General features: G+C 46.9%; 1 protein-coding gene across 1 annotated transcript in view; it reads right to left on the bottom strand.

Annotated features, from left to right (window-relative positions):
* The window catches only part of LOC119283538 (40S ribosomal protein S24-1-like), a 20,917-nt gene extending 4,816 nt beyond the window's left edge, over positions 1-16,101 (bottom strand). The window contains exons 1-2 of the mRNA XM_037563039.1: positions 16,061-16,101; positions 15,924-15,948 (exon numbers count right to left, since the gene is read on the bottom strand). Coding sequence (XP_037418936.1) covers positions 15,924-15,948; positions 16,061-16,101 — 66 coding nt within the window. The remainder of the gene's footprint in view (positions 1-15,923; positions 15,949-16,060) is intronic.
* Between the last annotated feature and the right edge of the window lie 302 nt (positions 16,102-16,403).

A 16,403-nucleotide genomic window follows, 5' to 3' on the forward strand; every position in this document is an offset into this window, starting at 1 on the left:
ACGCGCCGCTCCCGCCGGCAGCCGCCGCCGCCACCGCGGGCCCCTGCGCCGCCGCCTCCGGTCACCGGCGACGTCGCCCCCGCCGGCCGCTGGCCTTGCCCACCTCGCCGTCGTCCTCGGCATCCTCGCCGGAGAGCTTCGGTGAACAGTGCCGCCGCCGCCTCAGTTTCCGTGCAACCCTAGATCTGGGGTTGTTTTTTCTCTAAGTCATTAAATTTTTAGTCCAAGTTGCTATGTTCGAGGCTCCGTAACTTTGCATCCATACCTCTGATTTGGGCATATAGCATATCAAAATGTTCGTCTCAACGAGTACATCATTTAATTCCGTTGCATCATTTTCATTTGAGCTCATCTTGATGCCCGAAATGCTGTTAGAAGGAGGCTTCGTGAGTTAATTGTCAGATCTGCTAGTTCATCTTAGACTTTTGTCATTTTTGCCATGATTATTGTGTGCATGCTATGCCTGTGAGTGCTTCATATGTTTTGTTAAGCATTTTGTCTTCTTTCCAGAGGTGCAACCCATGCATTTTTAGGATGTGTGTGGTGACTTGTGCAAGCTTGCAAAGTGAGGCACCCGGTAAATCTGTTTTCAGAGACTTAGTTGTTTTCACTAAGTCTGGGATTATTTAGTTCATGATGCCATATGTTCAGCTTGTTTCCTAGTGATCCGTGCCTCTTTTGAGGATGATCAGTTAAGGAGTTTTGTTAATCATGTTATGCTCTATCCATCCGTGTCTTTGTTTGCAATTATGGAGCACCCTAGCTTGAGTCAATCGAGCTCTACTTTTGCTTCGTTGTGAATCTGGGAAGATCGTCAACTCGTTTGCGATTTTGCCGATGTTGTTGTAGTTGATCCGTGCATGCTATGCCATTGTTCTTGCCATGTCTAGCTAGCATTTTGTGCCTTCGTACTGGATGTATGCTTGCCTTTCCATGACTTTCCTCGTGGTGAGTGCATCGAGCTCGTTTACATGCCTTCGTGAGTTATATTTCAGCATGTCTCAGTTTTCACCAAGTCTGAAAACTGATTGTGTTTTAGCTATGTTCGTGTGCCCGTTAGTATATTTTGTGATCCCTTTTGGCCCAGGTCACTTAGGGACTTTTGTTAAGCTTGTTGAGTAGCTCCATGACATGTTCTTCTTTGTCTTAATCAGGTCATGTATCATGTTGTTTTGCTGCTCCGAAGAGGGCTTCGTGATCTGAAATTTCAGACAAGTGTTAATTTCACTAAGTCTCGAATCTGTTTTGCATTTGCGTTTTTGCCATGCTTGTTTGAACCTCATAATGGATGAATTGGCCGTGGCTCAGTGCTAGTCTTTTGTTAAGCATCTTGTGTGCATCCCTGCCATGTATTTTTTTGTCATGTTTGGTGGTTGTAGCATGTTCATTTCATTGCGTTTAGATGCCTACTTGCTGTAAATCACAGACCGGTGTCATTTTTTGAAACGCTTGCCATTTCCAAACCATAACTCCGATTCCGGCGTTCTTTATATCGTTTTCAAGCGATTTCATATCATCTTTCCAGTGGCACCCTTAGAATTCCAAGTTGAGGCCAGGTTCATGCATTTCCCGTCATATCTTGCATTTTGCATCCCGCATCGCATCCCGCATAGCATATCATCATTGCATCATATCGCTTGATCCTTGCACGTGGTTGATTGTATCCTTGTTGCTTGTTTGTCTTGTTTGGGTAGAGCCAGGAGACGAATTTGCTACCGAGGAGCCCGTTGAGTTTGCTTGTGAGGATCCAGTCAACTCTGACAACTGTGCATGCAAGATGATCATACCCTCGAAATCACTACTCTTTTTGCTATGCTAGTTTGCTCGCTCTTGCTATGCCAATGCTACGATGCCTACCCTTTTCTTGTCAGCCTCCCAATTTCCATGTTGATACTCTAACCCACCATGTCCTAGCAAACCGTTGATTGGCTATGTTACCGCTTTGCTCAGCCCCTCTTATAGCGTTGCTAGTTGCAGGTGAAGATTGGAGGCTGTTCCTTGTTGGAACATTTATTTACTTGTTGGGATATCATTATATTGCTATGTTATCTTAATGCATCTATATACTTGGTAAAGGGTGGAAGGCTCGGCCTCTCGCCTAGTGTTTTGTTCCACTCTTGCCGCCCTAGTTTCCGTGATATCGGTGTTATGTTCCCGGATTTTGCGTTCCTTACGCGGTTGGGTTATAATGGGAACCCCTGGATGTTTCGCCTTGATTAAAGCTTGTCCAGCAATGCCCAACATTGGTCTTACCATTTTCCACCTAGCCTTTTCTTTCCCTTGGGTTCTGCAGACTCAAGGGTCATCTTGTTTTACCCTTAGAGCACCGTGCGGGGCCGTCCATCGGCAACTTGGGTTACCTTGGCTCCCGTACGCTTAGCTTATCCGGTGTGCCCTGAGAACGAGATATGTGCAGCTCCTATCGGGATTTGTCGGCACAGCGGGTGGTGTTGCTGGTCTTGTTTTAACCTGTCGAAGTGTCTTGAGTTACCGAGATACCGAGTCTGATCGGAATGTCTTGGGAGGAGGTCTATTCCTTCGTTGACCGTGAGAGCTTGTCATGGGCTATGTTGGGCCTCCACTGCAGGGATTGAACTTTCGAAAGCCGTGCCCGCGGTTATGGGCAGATGGGAATTTGTTAACGTCCGGTTGTAGATAACTTGAACCTTAATTAATTAAAATGAATCAACTGAGTGTGTTACTGTGATGGCCTCTTCTCGGCGGAGTCCGGGAAGTGGACACAGTGTTGGAGTAATGTTTGCGCAGGTTGTTCCTCTAGCTTCTCGCTCGTGCTTTGCTTCCTCTTCTCACTCTCTTTGGCGAATAAGATAGCCACCATACTTGCTAGTCGCTTGCTGCAGCTCCACTCATATTTTACCTTGCCATACCTATAAGCTTAAATAGTCTTGATCGCGAGGGTGCGAGATTGCTGAGTCCCTGTGGCTCACAGATACTATAACTCCAAATGCAGGTCCAGGTGATTCCGGTCCAGGTGACGAGTATGAGCTCAAGTGGGAGTTCGACGAGGACTCTCAGCGATACTACGTGTCTTTTCCTGATGATCAGTAGTGGTGCCTAGTTGGGGTTTGATTCGGGGCCTTGTCGCATGTTGGGTTATCTTCTATTTTGGCGCCGTAGTCGGGCCATGAGTGTTTGGATGATGTGTGTTATTTATGTACTCTGATGTGACATGGCGAGTGTAAGCCAACTATGTATCTCCCCCTTTTATCATATATTACATGGGATGTTGTGATGATTGCCTAACTTGCGACATTGCTTTCAATGCGGTTATGTCTCTAAGTTGTGCCTCGACACGTGGGAGCTATAGCTGCATCGAGGGCGTTACAAGTTGGTAATCAGAGCCTTCCCCGACCTTAGGAGCCCCATTGCTTGATCGTTTTTAGCGGCCGAGTTGTGTCTAGAAAAATGTTTTGAGTCATTTAGGAATTATATATCGGAGAGCTTAGGAATTCTTTTTACTTCCCAGTCTCCTCATCTCTCTGGTAAGGCATCCTCACGTAGAGTTTTGACTCTTCTCTTCTCAAATTTCACAAAAAAAAATTTAGGATCACGCGAGTATCTTGGAATCGTTCCGATGGCTTATGGTGAGAACATTGTCTTGGTGCCTCATGTCAGGGGTTTAGTGGAAGTGTCCTGGGGAGTTGAGCTCTAAGGTGTTGTCATCATAATTTTATCGTTGCAATTCTGGAATACTTGAGATATGTTCGCCGACATCGAAAATCTCTTTTATGCAGTTCGTTGGTGAGATAACCTCGACGCCACCCAGTACTGGGGCGGGAGTTCGGGAGTATCGCCATAACTTGTATAACGGATGCTTTTCGAAGGTTGAGGTAGATGGTTTCCGAAGTTTTCTTAGTTATGTGTTGAAGGATGGATACAACTGGATGTAGGATTTGCTAGTTTGGGTGAGATATTATGCTTCCCCTGTATCCCCAACACCTGATTGCATAACCGAAAAGGTTCGGGAGTTTCATAGGTGGGAATTCTAGTGGCTCTAGTTCTTCTTCCACGGATATTGGTTTGAGATTGGGATTTCTTACCGATTATTCGTTCTTGATCCGTACCTTGTTGATTTATTTCTCTACATTAATTCTACGTGGCTTCTCAATTTATGGATATGTGACCATTTCAAGAGGAATGCATTCGTTCATTTTGTTCGGATGTGAAGACTATATGTTGCAATCTTCATTCCGTTGGATTCAGCTTCAATATTTTTTCTATCAATGTGCTAATGGTGGTCAACCTCTTCAGGATGGCTCCTCCAACGCGCACGACTCCGAATCCTGATCCGCCACCACCTCCACCTCCTCCAGAGGCATGGCAAGCTGTGATGGCCGCAACCAATGCAAACACACAGCTGATCATGCAAATTCTTCAAGAGCGCAATCAAGGCAGTCAAGGGAATCAAGGCAGCAATCAGAGTCACTTTGCTACACTCAACCAGTTCCTTGCTAACGGGCCAAAGACTTTCAGCAATTGTGTTGAGGCAACCGATGCTGACGATTGGCTTGTGGATCTGTGTAAGCATTTCGAGTGCAGTAACGTCAGGCCTGAGGACTTTGTCAAGTTCGCTTCCTTCCAACTCAAAGATCAAGCTGCAGAATGGTTCCAGCAGTACAAGGATTCCAGAGGTGGACGTGTTATCACTTGGGATGATTTTCGTCGAGATTTCCGAGCTCATCATATTCCCCAGAGCGTGGTTGAAAGCAAGCGTGAGGAATTTCGCAATCTGAAGCAAAGCTCTTTGTCTGTCTATGACTACAACAAGTTGTTCCAGAAGCTTGCCTGCTTTGCCAAGCAAGACGTGCCTGATGAGAAGATCATGATATACCAGTTCAGGGGTGGTCTCAGAGAAGATATTCAGCTCGCTCTTGTTCTCTTTGAGCCCTTGAGGTACGATGAGTTCTACAACATGGCACTGAAGCAAGAGGCTGCTCAGTTGAGGTGTGATGCTTCCAAGAAGCGAGTCAGAGATGTTACTCCTTCCTCTACTCAAGTGGCCAAGCAGCAGAAGTTTTGGCTTCCTCCTCCTCTGTTCCGTCAGTCGTATCAGCAGAAGAGCAAAGGTGGCAGTGGTTCTTCCCACCCACCCAACCCTGGCTTTCAGAACAAGACTTCGTCTCAAGCTCCAAGATCGAGTGCTTCGTATCACCGTCCGCTTTCAGAGGTCACGTGCAACAAGTGCCAACAGAAGGGTCACTATGCCAACAAGTGTTTCAACAAGAGGCGTCTTCCTCCTCCTCCTCCTGTCAGATCGGCAAGTACAGCTGTGGTCAAGCATAACCCCAAGCATGCCAAGGTGAATTTGATGAATGCAGCTCAGGCAGAGGACTCGTCAGATGTGATCATGGGTAACTTTCCAGTTAACTCTTTTCCAGCAAAAGTTCTTTTTGACACTGGTGCATCGCATTGTTTCATGTCAAGATCATTTGTTTCCAAGCATGACTTCGTTTCACAAATGTTGGGTAAACCTATGGGAGTGGTTTCTCCGGCTAAGTCTATGAGGGCTACTTCAATAGTTCCGGATGTTTCTATCATGATGGGTGATTTCAAGTTTCTGGCTTCTCCAATGGTTCTTGGTAACTCGGATATTGATCTTATTCTTGGGATGGATTGGCTTTCTAAGCACAAGGCTCAGCTTGATTGTGCAGCCAGGCAGATTCAATTGACTCATTCGTCTAAGGATGTAATTGTCTTTGCCGCTCGTGATGATACCATTCGTCTGTTTTCTCTCAATGAGAAGGGTGAATTGGACGCTATTTCGCAAATTCCAGTCGTTTGCGAATATCAAGACGTCTTTCCAGAAGAGCTCCCAGGAATGCCTCCGCACCGGCCAGTTGAATTCGTTATTGAACTTGAGCCTGGCACGGAACCTGTGTGCAAACATCCTTACAAGCTCGGACCTGAAGAGTTGAAGGAGCTGAAGAAGCAACTTGATGAGCAAGAAAGAATGGGTCTCATCCGGCCTAGTTCTTCTCCGTGGGGTTGTGGTGTTCTTTTTGTGAAGAAGAAGGATGGAACGGACCGACTTTGTGTTGATTACCGTCCAATGAACAAGAAGACCATCAAGAACAAATACCCACTTCCCAACATCAATGAGTTGTTTGAACAACTCAAAGGTGCTCAAGTATTCTCCAAGCTTGATCTCTGTATGGGTTATCACCAGATTCGCATTCGTGAAGAAGATATTCCCAAGACAGCATTCAGAACAAGCTTTGGTTCATATGAATACACTGTCATGTCTTTTGGCCTCGCCAACGCTCCTCCGACGTTCTCTCGCATGATGAACTTCATCTTCAATGCCTACACCAACGACTTTGTTTTGGTCTATCTCGACGACATTCTGGTTTTCTCGAAGAACAAGGAAGATCATGCCAAACACTTGCGTTTGGTTCTTGATAAGCTCAGGGAACATCAGTTTTACGCCAAGTTCTCCAAGTGTGAATTTTAGCTCGATGAGGTTCTTTATCTTGGTCATATCATCTCTGCCAAGGGCATTTCCATGAATCCCGAGAAGGTGTCTGCAATTGTGAATTGGGAACCTCCTTAGAACGTGAAGCAACTCCGCAGTTTTCTCGGTCTCGCAAGCTATTGCAGGAGATTCGTTGAAAACTTTTCTAAGATCGCGAAGCCTCTCTCTAATCTTCTCCAGAAGCACGTCAAGTACGTTTGGTCTCCGGAGTGTGATATTGCTTTTAACACTTTGAAAGAGAAGTTGATTACTGCTCCAGTTTTGACTCCGCCTGATGAATCCAAGCCGTACGAGGTCTTTTGTGATGCCTCTCTCCAAGGTCTTGCCGCAGTTTTGATGCAAGAGAAGAAAGTTGTTGCTTATACATCTCGCCAGTTGAAGCCTAATGAGAAAAACTACCCCACTCATGATCTCGAGTTGGCGGCAGTTGTGCATGCTCTTTTGACTTGGAGACATCTTCTATTGGGAAGAAAGTGGATATTTTCACTGATCACAAGAGTCTCAAGTACATCTACACTCAGCCTAATCTCAACCTCAGGCAAACTCGATGGGTCGAAATGATTCAAGAGTATAATCCGAGTATTGAGTATACTCCAGGCAAGGCCAATGTGATTGCTGACACTTTGAGCAGAAAGGCTTACTGCAACAGTTTGATTCTTAAGCCTCATCAACCCGAGCTTTGTGAAGCTTTCCGCAAACTTAATCTGCAAGTTGTTCCTCAAGGTTTCCTCGCCAACCTTCAAGTCTCTCCTACCTTAGAAGACCAGATTCACCAAGCCAATCTTCTTGATGCTATGGTGAAAAGGGTGAAGATTGGGATTGCCAAGAGTCAGTCCAAGTACAAGTGCTACCGCCTTGATGACAAGGACACTCTCTTCTTCGAGGATCGAATTGTTGTACCCAAAGGAGAACTTCGTAAAGTGATCATGAACGAGGCTCACAATTCTCTCCTCTCCATCCACCCTGGGAGTACGAAGATGTATCAGGACCTCAAGCAAGCTTATTGGTGGACTCGAATGAAGCGCGAGATCGCTCAATTCATGAATGAATGTGATGTCTGCAGAAGAGTGAAGGCAGAACACCAAAGGCCAGCGGGTCTCCTCCAACCTCTTGCCATTCCAGAATGGAGGTTTGACCACATTGAAATGGACTTCGTGACTGGGTTTCCAAAGTCCAAGCGTGGCAATGACGCTATATTCGTTGTCATCGACAAACTCACCAAAGTGGCTCACTTTCTGCCTATCAAAGAGTCGATCACCGCAGCTCAATTGGCGGAACTCTATACCTCTCGCATTGTCTCTCTGCACGGTATTCCTCAAGTGATCTCTTCAGACCGTGGCAGCATCTTTACCTCGAAGTTTTGGGATTCTTTCCAGAAGGCCATGGGCACTAACATCCACTTCAGCACAGCTTTCCATCCTCAAACAAGCAGTCAAGTCGAGCGTGTCAACCAGATTCTTGAAGATATGCTCCGGGCTTGTGTGATCTCCTTCGGCATGAAATGGGAGGATTGTCTTCCTTATGCTGAATTCTCCTACAACAATAGTTTTCAAGCAAGTTCGGGCAAGGCCCCTTTTGAAATTCTGTATGGCAGGAAGTGTCGTACCCCTCTCAACTGGTCTGAAACCGGTGAACGTCAGCTTTTGGGTAATGACTTAATCACAGAAGCAGAAGAAATGTGCAAAGTCATTCGTGATAGCCTCAAAGAAGCCCAATCCCGCCAGAAGAGCTACTATGATAGTAAGCACCGTGATTTGGCTTTCGAGATCGGAGATCTTCTTTACCTCCGTGTCTCTCCTATGAAAGGTACTCGTCGCTTCGGTATCAAAGGGAAGCTTGCCCCTAGATACGTGTGACCTTTCAAGATTGTCAGCAAGAGAGGCGATCTCGCCTATCAACTCGAGCTTCCTTCAAACTTTGCAAATGCTCATGATGTGTTCCATGTCTCTCAGCTTCGTAAGTGCTTCAAGACTCCTGACCGCACAGTCAACTTCAAGGACATTGAGCTCCAAGAAGATCTCTCTTATCGTGAGCACCCAGTTGCTATTCTTGAAGAGACTGAACGCAAGACTCGCAACAAGTCAATCAGATTTCTCAAAGTCAAGTGGTCACACCATTCCGACCGTGAAGCTACCTGGGAACGCGAGGATCACCTCCTTCTGAGTACCCAGTGTTCTTTCAGTCCTAGATCTCGGGATGAGATCTTTTCCTAATGGTGGAGTGTTGTAATGCCCCAGATATAACTTTCCCAATTTGTACTCCAACTCTTGCCGTTTCCAGCGCTATGTTATATTTATTTCTCGGGTTCGGGTCTTTGTCTCCGTGTGTTGTTGTCTTTGTCATGCATCTCATATCATGTCATCATGTGCATTGCATTTGCATACGTGTTCATCTCATGCATTCGAGCATTTTCCCCGTTGTCCGTTTTGCATTCCGGCGCTTCGTTCTCCTCCAGTGGTCATTTCTACCTTTCTTTTGTGTCTGGGGATTAAACATTTCCGGATTGGACCGAGACTTGCCAAGCGGCCTTGGTTTACTACCGGTAGACCACCTGTCAAGTTTCGTGTCATTTGGACTTCGTTTACTCCAACGGTTAGCCGAGGGACCGAAAAGGCCTCGTGTGTGTTGCAGCCCAACACCCCTCCATTTTGGCCCAAAGCCCACCAAACTCTGCTCCATGTCCTAGAGCGTTCTATCATGATCGCGTGGCCGAAAAACGCACCTCATTTGGACTCTCCTAGCTCCACTTATGCCTATAAATAGACCCCTCCAATTTCAGATCTCTCCTCCCCCACGAAACCCTAAAAATCTACTCCGCCGCCATCGGACACGTCCGGCCGCAACCGGACGCGTCCGCCCGCCACCGCCGACCAACAGGACGCCGCCACGTCAGCCCGCGACGCCCCACATCGCCGCGTCAGCACCGCCGGCCCGCCAGGCCCACGTCGGGCCCCCGAGGGCCCGAAGCCACCGCCGCCCTCGCCTGTTGCCCCGCCGCCTCCTTCCCCGCGTCCGGCGCCCGACGCCATCGCGCCGGCACGGCGCCGCCGCACCACTTCGCCGCGGGACCCCGCCGCCCGACGCGTCGCCCGGACGCGCCGCTCCCGCCGGCAGCCGCCGCCGCCATCGCGGGCCCCTGCGCCGCCGCCTCCGGTCGCCGGCGACGTCGCCCCCGCCGGCCGCCGTCCTTGCCCACCTCGCCGTCGTCCTCAGCATCCTCGCCGGAGAGCTTCGGTGAACAGTGCCGCCGCCGCCTCGGTTTCCGTGCAACCCTAGATCTGGGGTTTTTTTTTTCTTCAAGTCATTAATTTTTTAGTCCAAGTTGCTATGTTCGAGGCTTCGTAACTTTGCATTTGTAGCTCTGATTTGGGCATATAGCATATCAAAATGTTCGTCTCGATGAGTACATCATTTCATTCCATTGCATCATTTTCATTTGAGCTCATCTTGATGCCCGAAATGCTGTCAGAAGGAGGCTTCGTGAGTTAATTGTCAGATCTGCTAGTTCATCTTAGACTTTTGTCATTTTTGCCATGATTATTGTGTGCATGCTATGCCTGTGAGTCCTTCATATGTTTTGTTAAGCATTTTGTCTTCTTTCCAGAGGTGCAACCCCAGCATTTTTAGGATGTGTGTGGTGACTTGTGCAAGCTTGCAAAGTGAGGCACCCGGTAAATCTGTTTTCAGAGACATAGTTTGCAATTATCAGTTAAGGAGTTTTGTTAATCATGTTATGATCTATCCATCCATGTCTTTATTTGCAATTATGGAGCACCCTAGCTTGAGTCAATCGATCTCTACTTTTGTTATTTCGTGAATCTAGGCAGATTGTCTACTTAGCGATTTTGCCCCGTGGTGAGTGCATCGAGCTCATTTACATGCCTTCGTGAGTTATATTTCAGCATGTCTCAGTTTTCACTAAGTCTGAAAACTGATTGTGTTTTAGCTATGTTCGTGTGCCCGTTAGTATATTTTGTGATCCCTTTTGGCCCCAGGTCACTTAGGGAATTTTGTTAAGCTTGTTGAGTAGCTCCATGCCACGTTATTCTTTGTCTTAATCAGGTCATGTATCATGTTGTTTTGCTGCTCCGAAGAGGGCTTCATGATCTGAAATTTCAGACAAGTGTTAATTTCACTAAGTCTGGAATCTGTTTTGCATTTGCGTTTTTGCCATGCTTGTTTGAACCTCATAATGGATGAATTGGCCGTGGCTCAGTGCTAGTCTTTTGTTAAGCATCTTGTGTGCATTCCCGCCATGTCTTTTGTTGTCATGTTTGTTGGCTGTAGCATGTTCATTTCATTGTGTTTAGATGCCTACTTGCTGTAAATCGCAGACCAGTGTCATTTTTTGAAACGCTTGCCATTTCCAAACCGTAACTCCGATTTCCGGCGTTCTTTATATCGTTTTCAAGCGATTTCATCTCATCTTTCGAGTGGCACCCTTGGAATTCCTAGTTGAGGCCAGGTTCATGCATTTCCTGTCATATCTTGCATTTTGCATCCCGCATCGCATCCCGCATAGCATATCATCATTGCATCATATCGCTTGATCCTTGCACGTGGTTGATTGTATCCTTGTTGCTTGTTTGTCTTGTTTGGGTAGAGCCAGGAGACGAGTTTGCTACCGAGGAGCCCGTTGAGTTTGCTTGTGAGGATCCAGTCAACTCTGACAACTGTGCAGGCAAGATGATCATACCCTCGAAATCACTACTATCTTTGTTATGCTAGATGCTCGCTCTTTTGCTATGCCTATGCTATGATGCCTACCACTTGCTTATCATGCCTCCCAAATTGCCATGTTCAGCCTCTAACCCACCATGTCCTAGCAAACCGTTGATTGGCTACGTTACCGCTTTGCTCAGCCCCTCTTATAGCGTTGCTAGTTGGAGGTGAAGATTGGAGGCTGTTCCTTGTTGGAACATTTATTTACTTGTTGAGATATCATTATATTGCTATGTTATCTTAATGCATCTATATACTTGGTAAAGGGTGGAAGGCTCGGCCTCTCGCCTAGTGTTTTGTTCCACTCTTGCCGCCCTAGTTTCCGTGATATCGGTGTTATGTTCCCGGATTTTGCGTTCCTTACGCGGTTGGGTTATAATGGGAACCCCTTGATGTTTCGCCTTGATTAAAGCTTGTCCAGCAATGCCCAACATTGGTCTTACCATTTGCCACCTAGCCTTTTCTTTCCCTTGGGTTCTGCAGACTCAAGGGTCATCTTGTTTTACCCCCCCCCCCCGGGCCAGTGCTCCTCTGAGTGGTGGTCCAACCTAGAGCACCGTGCGGGGCCATCCCTCGGCAACTTGGGTTACGTTGGCTCCCATACGCTTAGCTTATCCGGTGTGCCCTGAGAACAAGATATGTGCAGCTCCTATTGGGATTTGTCGGCACAGCGTGTGGTGTTGCTGGTCTTGTTTTCACCTGTCGAAGTGTCTTGAGTTACCGAGATACCGAGTCTGATCGGAATGTCTTGGGAGGAGGTCTATTCCTTCGTTGACCGTGAGAGCTTGTCATGGGCTAAGTTGGGACTCCCCTGCAGGGATTGAACTTTCGAAAGCCGTGCCCGCGGTTATGGGCAGATGGGAATTTGTTAACGTCCGGTTGTAGATAACTTGAACCTTAATTAATTAAAATGAATCAACTGAGTGTGTTACCGTGATGGCCTCTTCTCGGCGGAGTTCGGGAAGTGGACACGGTGTTGGAGTAATGTTTGCGCAGGTTGTTCCTCTAGCTTCTCGCTCGTGCTTTGCTTCCTCTTCTCGCTCTCTTTTGCGAATAAGATAGCCACCATACTTGCTAGTCGCTTGCTGCAGCTCCACTCATATTTTACCTTGCCATACCTATAAGCTTAAATAGTCTTGATCGCGAGGGTGCGAGATTGCTGAGTCCCTGTGGCTCACAGATACTATAACTCCAGATGCAGGTCCAGGTGATTCCGCTCCAGGTGACGAGTACGAGCTCAAGTGGGAGTTCGACGAGGACTCTCAGCGATACTACGTGTCTTTTCCTGATGATCAGTAGTGGTGCCTAGTTGGGGTTTGATTCGGGGCCTTGTCGCATGTTGGTGTATCTTATATTTTGGCGCCGTAGTCGGGCCATGAGTGTTTGGATGATGTATGTTATTTATGTACTCTGATGTGACATGGCGAGTGTAAGCCAACTATGTATCTCCCCCTTTTATCATATATTACATGGGATGTTGTGATGATTGCCTAACTTGCGACATTGCTTTCAATGCGGTTATGTCTCTAAGTCGTGCCTCGACACGTGGGAGCTATAGCTGCATCGAGGGCGTTACAATATTGCCATGCAATTTCCATCATCATCATATACATGACTTGAGAATTTATTGTCATATTGCTTTACATGATCGTAAGATAGCTAGCATGATGTTTTCATGGCTTGTCCGTTTTTTGATGTCACTGGTACGCTAAATCATTGCACATCCCGGTACACTGCCAGAGGCATTCATATAGAGTCATATCTTTGCTCTAGTATCGAGTTGTAATATTGAGTTGTAAGTAAATAAAAGTGTGATGATCATCATTGTTAGAACATTATCCCATGTGAGGTTATCAAAATAAAAGTGGCCAAAGAAGCCACCCCCCCCCCAAAAGAGAGAGAGAGAGGCCAAAGAAGCCCAAAAAAGAGAGAGAAAAATTAAAAGAATTAAAAAAGAGAGAAAAGAGGGAAGGGACAATGTTACTATCCTTTTACCACACTTGTGCTTCAGAGTAGCACCATGTTCTTCATATAGAGAGTCTCTTGAGTTATCGCTTTGATATACCAGTGGGAATTTTCATTATATAACTTGGCTTGTATATTCCAACGATGGGATTCCTCAAATGCCCTAGGTCTTCATGAGTAAGCAAGTTGGATGCACACCCACTTAGTTTCCAGTTTGAGCTTTCATACATTTATAGCTCTAGTGCAACTGTTGCATGGCAATCCCTACTCCTCACATTGACATCAATTTATGGGCATCTCCATAGCCCGTTTATTAGCCATGTCGATGTGAGACTTTCTCCTTTTTGTCTTCTCCACACAACCTCCATCATCATATTCTATTCCACATATAGTGCTATATCCATGGCTCACGCTCATGTATTGTGTGAAAGTTGAAAAGGTTTGAGAACATCAAAAGTATGAAACAATTGCTTGGCTTGTCATCGGGGTTGTGCATGATTTGAATGCTTTGTGTGGTGAAGATGGAGCATAGCCAGACCATATGATTTTGTAGGGATAACTTTCTTTGGCGATGTTATTTTGAAAAGACACGATTGCTTTATTAGTATGCTTGAAGTATTATTGTCTTAATGCCAACTGATAGACTATTGCTTTGAATCACTCGTGTATTAATATTCATGCCATGATTAGATTACATGATCAAGATTACGCTATGTAGCATTCCACATCAAAAATTATATTTTTTATCATTTACCTAGTCGAGGACGAGCAGGAATTAAGCTTCGGGATGCTGATATGTCTCCGTCGTATCTATAATTTTTTATTGTTCCATGCCAATATTATACAACTTTCATATGCTTTTGGCAACTTCTTATTCTATTTTTGGGACTAACATATTGATCCAGTGCCTAGTGCTAGTTCCTGTTTGTTGCATTTTTTGTTTCGTAGAAAATCCATATCAAACGGAGTCCAAACGGGATAAAAACTTATGGAGATTTTTTTGGAATATATGTGATTTTGGGGAAGAAGAATCAACGTGACACGATGCCCGAGGGGGGCACGAGGCCAGGGGCACGCCCCAGGGGGTGGGCGTGCCCCTGACCCTCGTGGCCACCCTGTAAGGCGGTTGGTGCCCTTCTTTCGCCGCAAGAAAGCCAATATCCAGATAAAATCGTTTTAAAATTTCAGTCCAATCGTAGTTACGGATCTCCGGGAATATAAGAAACAGTGAAAGGCCAGAATCTAGAGCGCAGAAACAGAGAGAGACAAAGAAACAAATGCTATCTCAGAGGGGCTCTCGCCCCTCCACCACCCTGGAGGCCATGGATCAGAGGGGAAACCCTTCTCCCATCTAGGGAGAATATCAAGGAAGAAGAAGAAGAAGGGGGGCTTTCTCCCCCTCTCTCCCCGTGGCGCCGGAACTCCATCGGGGCCATCATCGTGTGACGGCGATCTACACCAACACCTCCGTCATCTTCACCAACATCTTCATCACCTTCCCCCATCTATCTACAGCCGGCCACTCTCCCGCAACCTGCTGTACCCTCTACTTGAACATGGTGCTTTATGCTTCATATTATTATCCAATGATGTGTTGCCATCCTATGATGTCTGAGTAGATTTTCGTTGTCCTATAGGTGATTAGTGAATTGCTATGATTGGTTTAATTTGCTTGTGGTTATGTTGTTGTCCTTTGGTGCCCATCATATGAGAGCGCGCGTGGATCACACCATAGGGTTAGTTGTATGTTGATAGGACTATGTATTGGAGGGCAAGAGTGACAGAAGCTTCAACCTAGCATAGAAATTGATGCATACCGGATTGAAGGGGGGCCGATATATCATAATGCTATGGTTAAGTTTTACCTTAATGAACATTAGTAGTTGCGGATGCTTGCTAATAGTTCCAATCATAAGTGCGTAGAATTCCAAGTCAGGGATGGCATGCTAGCAGTGGCCTCTCCCACATAAAACTTGCTATCGGTCTAGTAAAGTAGTCAATTTCTTAGGGACAATTTCGCAACTCCTACCACCATTTTTCCACACTCGCTATACTAACTTTATTGCTTCTTTACCTAAAACAGCCCCTAGTTTTTATTTACGTGCTCTTTATATTCTTGCAAACCTATCCCGTTACACCTACAAAGTACTTCTAGTTTCATACTTGTTCTAGGTAAAGCGAACGTCAAGCGTGCATAGAGTTGTATCGGTGGTCAATAAAACTTGAGGGAACATTTGTTCTACCTTTAGCTCCTCGTTGGGTTCAACACTCTTAATTATCGAAAGAGGCTACAATTGATCCCCTATACTTGTGGGTTATCAGCCACCACCATAGAGGGGAGATTGATTCGACCCTGAGTATCTCACCAGCTCACTCAAGCCCAAGAACGCCCCTCTTCCTGAGGTTGTTCTCCACTATACTAGTTCATCCTTATCCCATCGAGGCCAATCCACCAAAAAGCAGGAGTAGGGTCTTACACCGCAAGGTGGCCCTAACCTGGGTAAACTCTCGTGTCTCCTTTCCATTCGGTTCAACGAGTGAGTCCGTGAGATTAGCAATTTGGCAGACTAGGGAGGACGAGTTCTTCGCACGCACCCTAGAGTTCGAACCTCTCAAGGGTCTGCGGAACCCGAAATCCTACATTTGGCGCGCCAGGTAGGGGTCCGTCAAAGATCCGCCACTCTGTCTGTTGCGCTCCGCTATCGGCCCCTATGGCGGATGCTCCTCCATCAACCGGACCGACGTGCGCCTTCGGAGAAGCCGAGGGCCTCCAAGCTTTCACCCCCACTTGCGGGGGGTGCAGTGGCACCCAAGTTCAGGCCGGAGTTGTCGCCCTGATATGACGGCGCGGCGAACCCGACAGGTTTTCTCGAGGCGTACGAGGAGGATGTGTTGACGGCTGCCGGCGACGACAAGTCCATGGACAACTGGCTTCCTATGGCCCTCGCAAGCGCGCCACGCGCATGGCTGCTCAACCTTCCGAGATCTTGTATGGCCTCCTGGGAAGAACTGTGCGGCCTCTTCGCCACACGCTTTGCGGCTCCAACTCCCCACGTCGTCGCGGCCCTCATAGGTGGTTCACGGGCACCGCCCTCGGACCGCCACGCCAAGCAGTTCTTTCGCCAGGTGGGTGCCGCCCACGAGCAATGGGGGGCTCTTCCAGGCTTGGCGGCACCCAAGGAAGACCTCACCTTTGACTCAAGGGACCACCCCACGACCACCA

The sequence above is a fragment of the Triticum dicoccoides genome, chromosome 4A, assembly GCF_002162155.2.
Source record: "Triticum dicoccoides isolate Atlit2015 ecotype Zavitan chromosome 4A, WEW_v2.0, whole genome shotgun sequence".
Lineage (NCBI taxonomy): Eukaryota > Viridiplantae > Streptophyta > Magnoliopsida > Poales > Poaceae > Triticum > Triticum dicoccoides.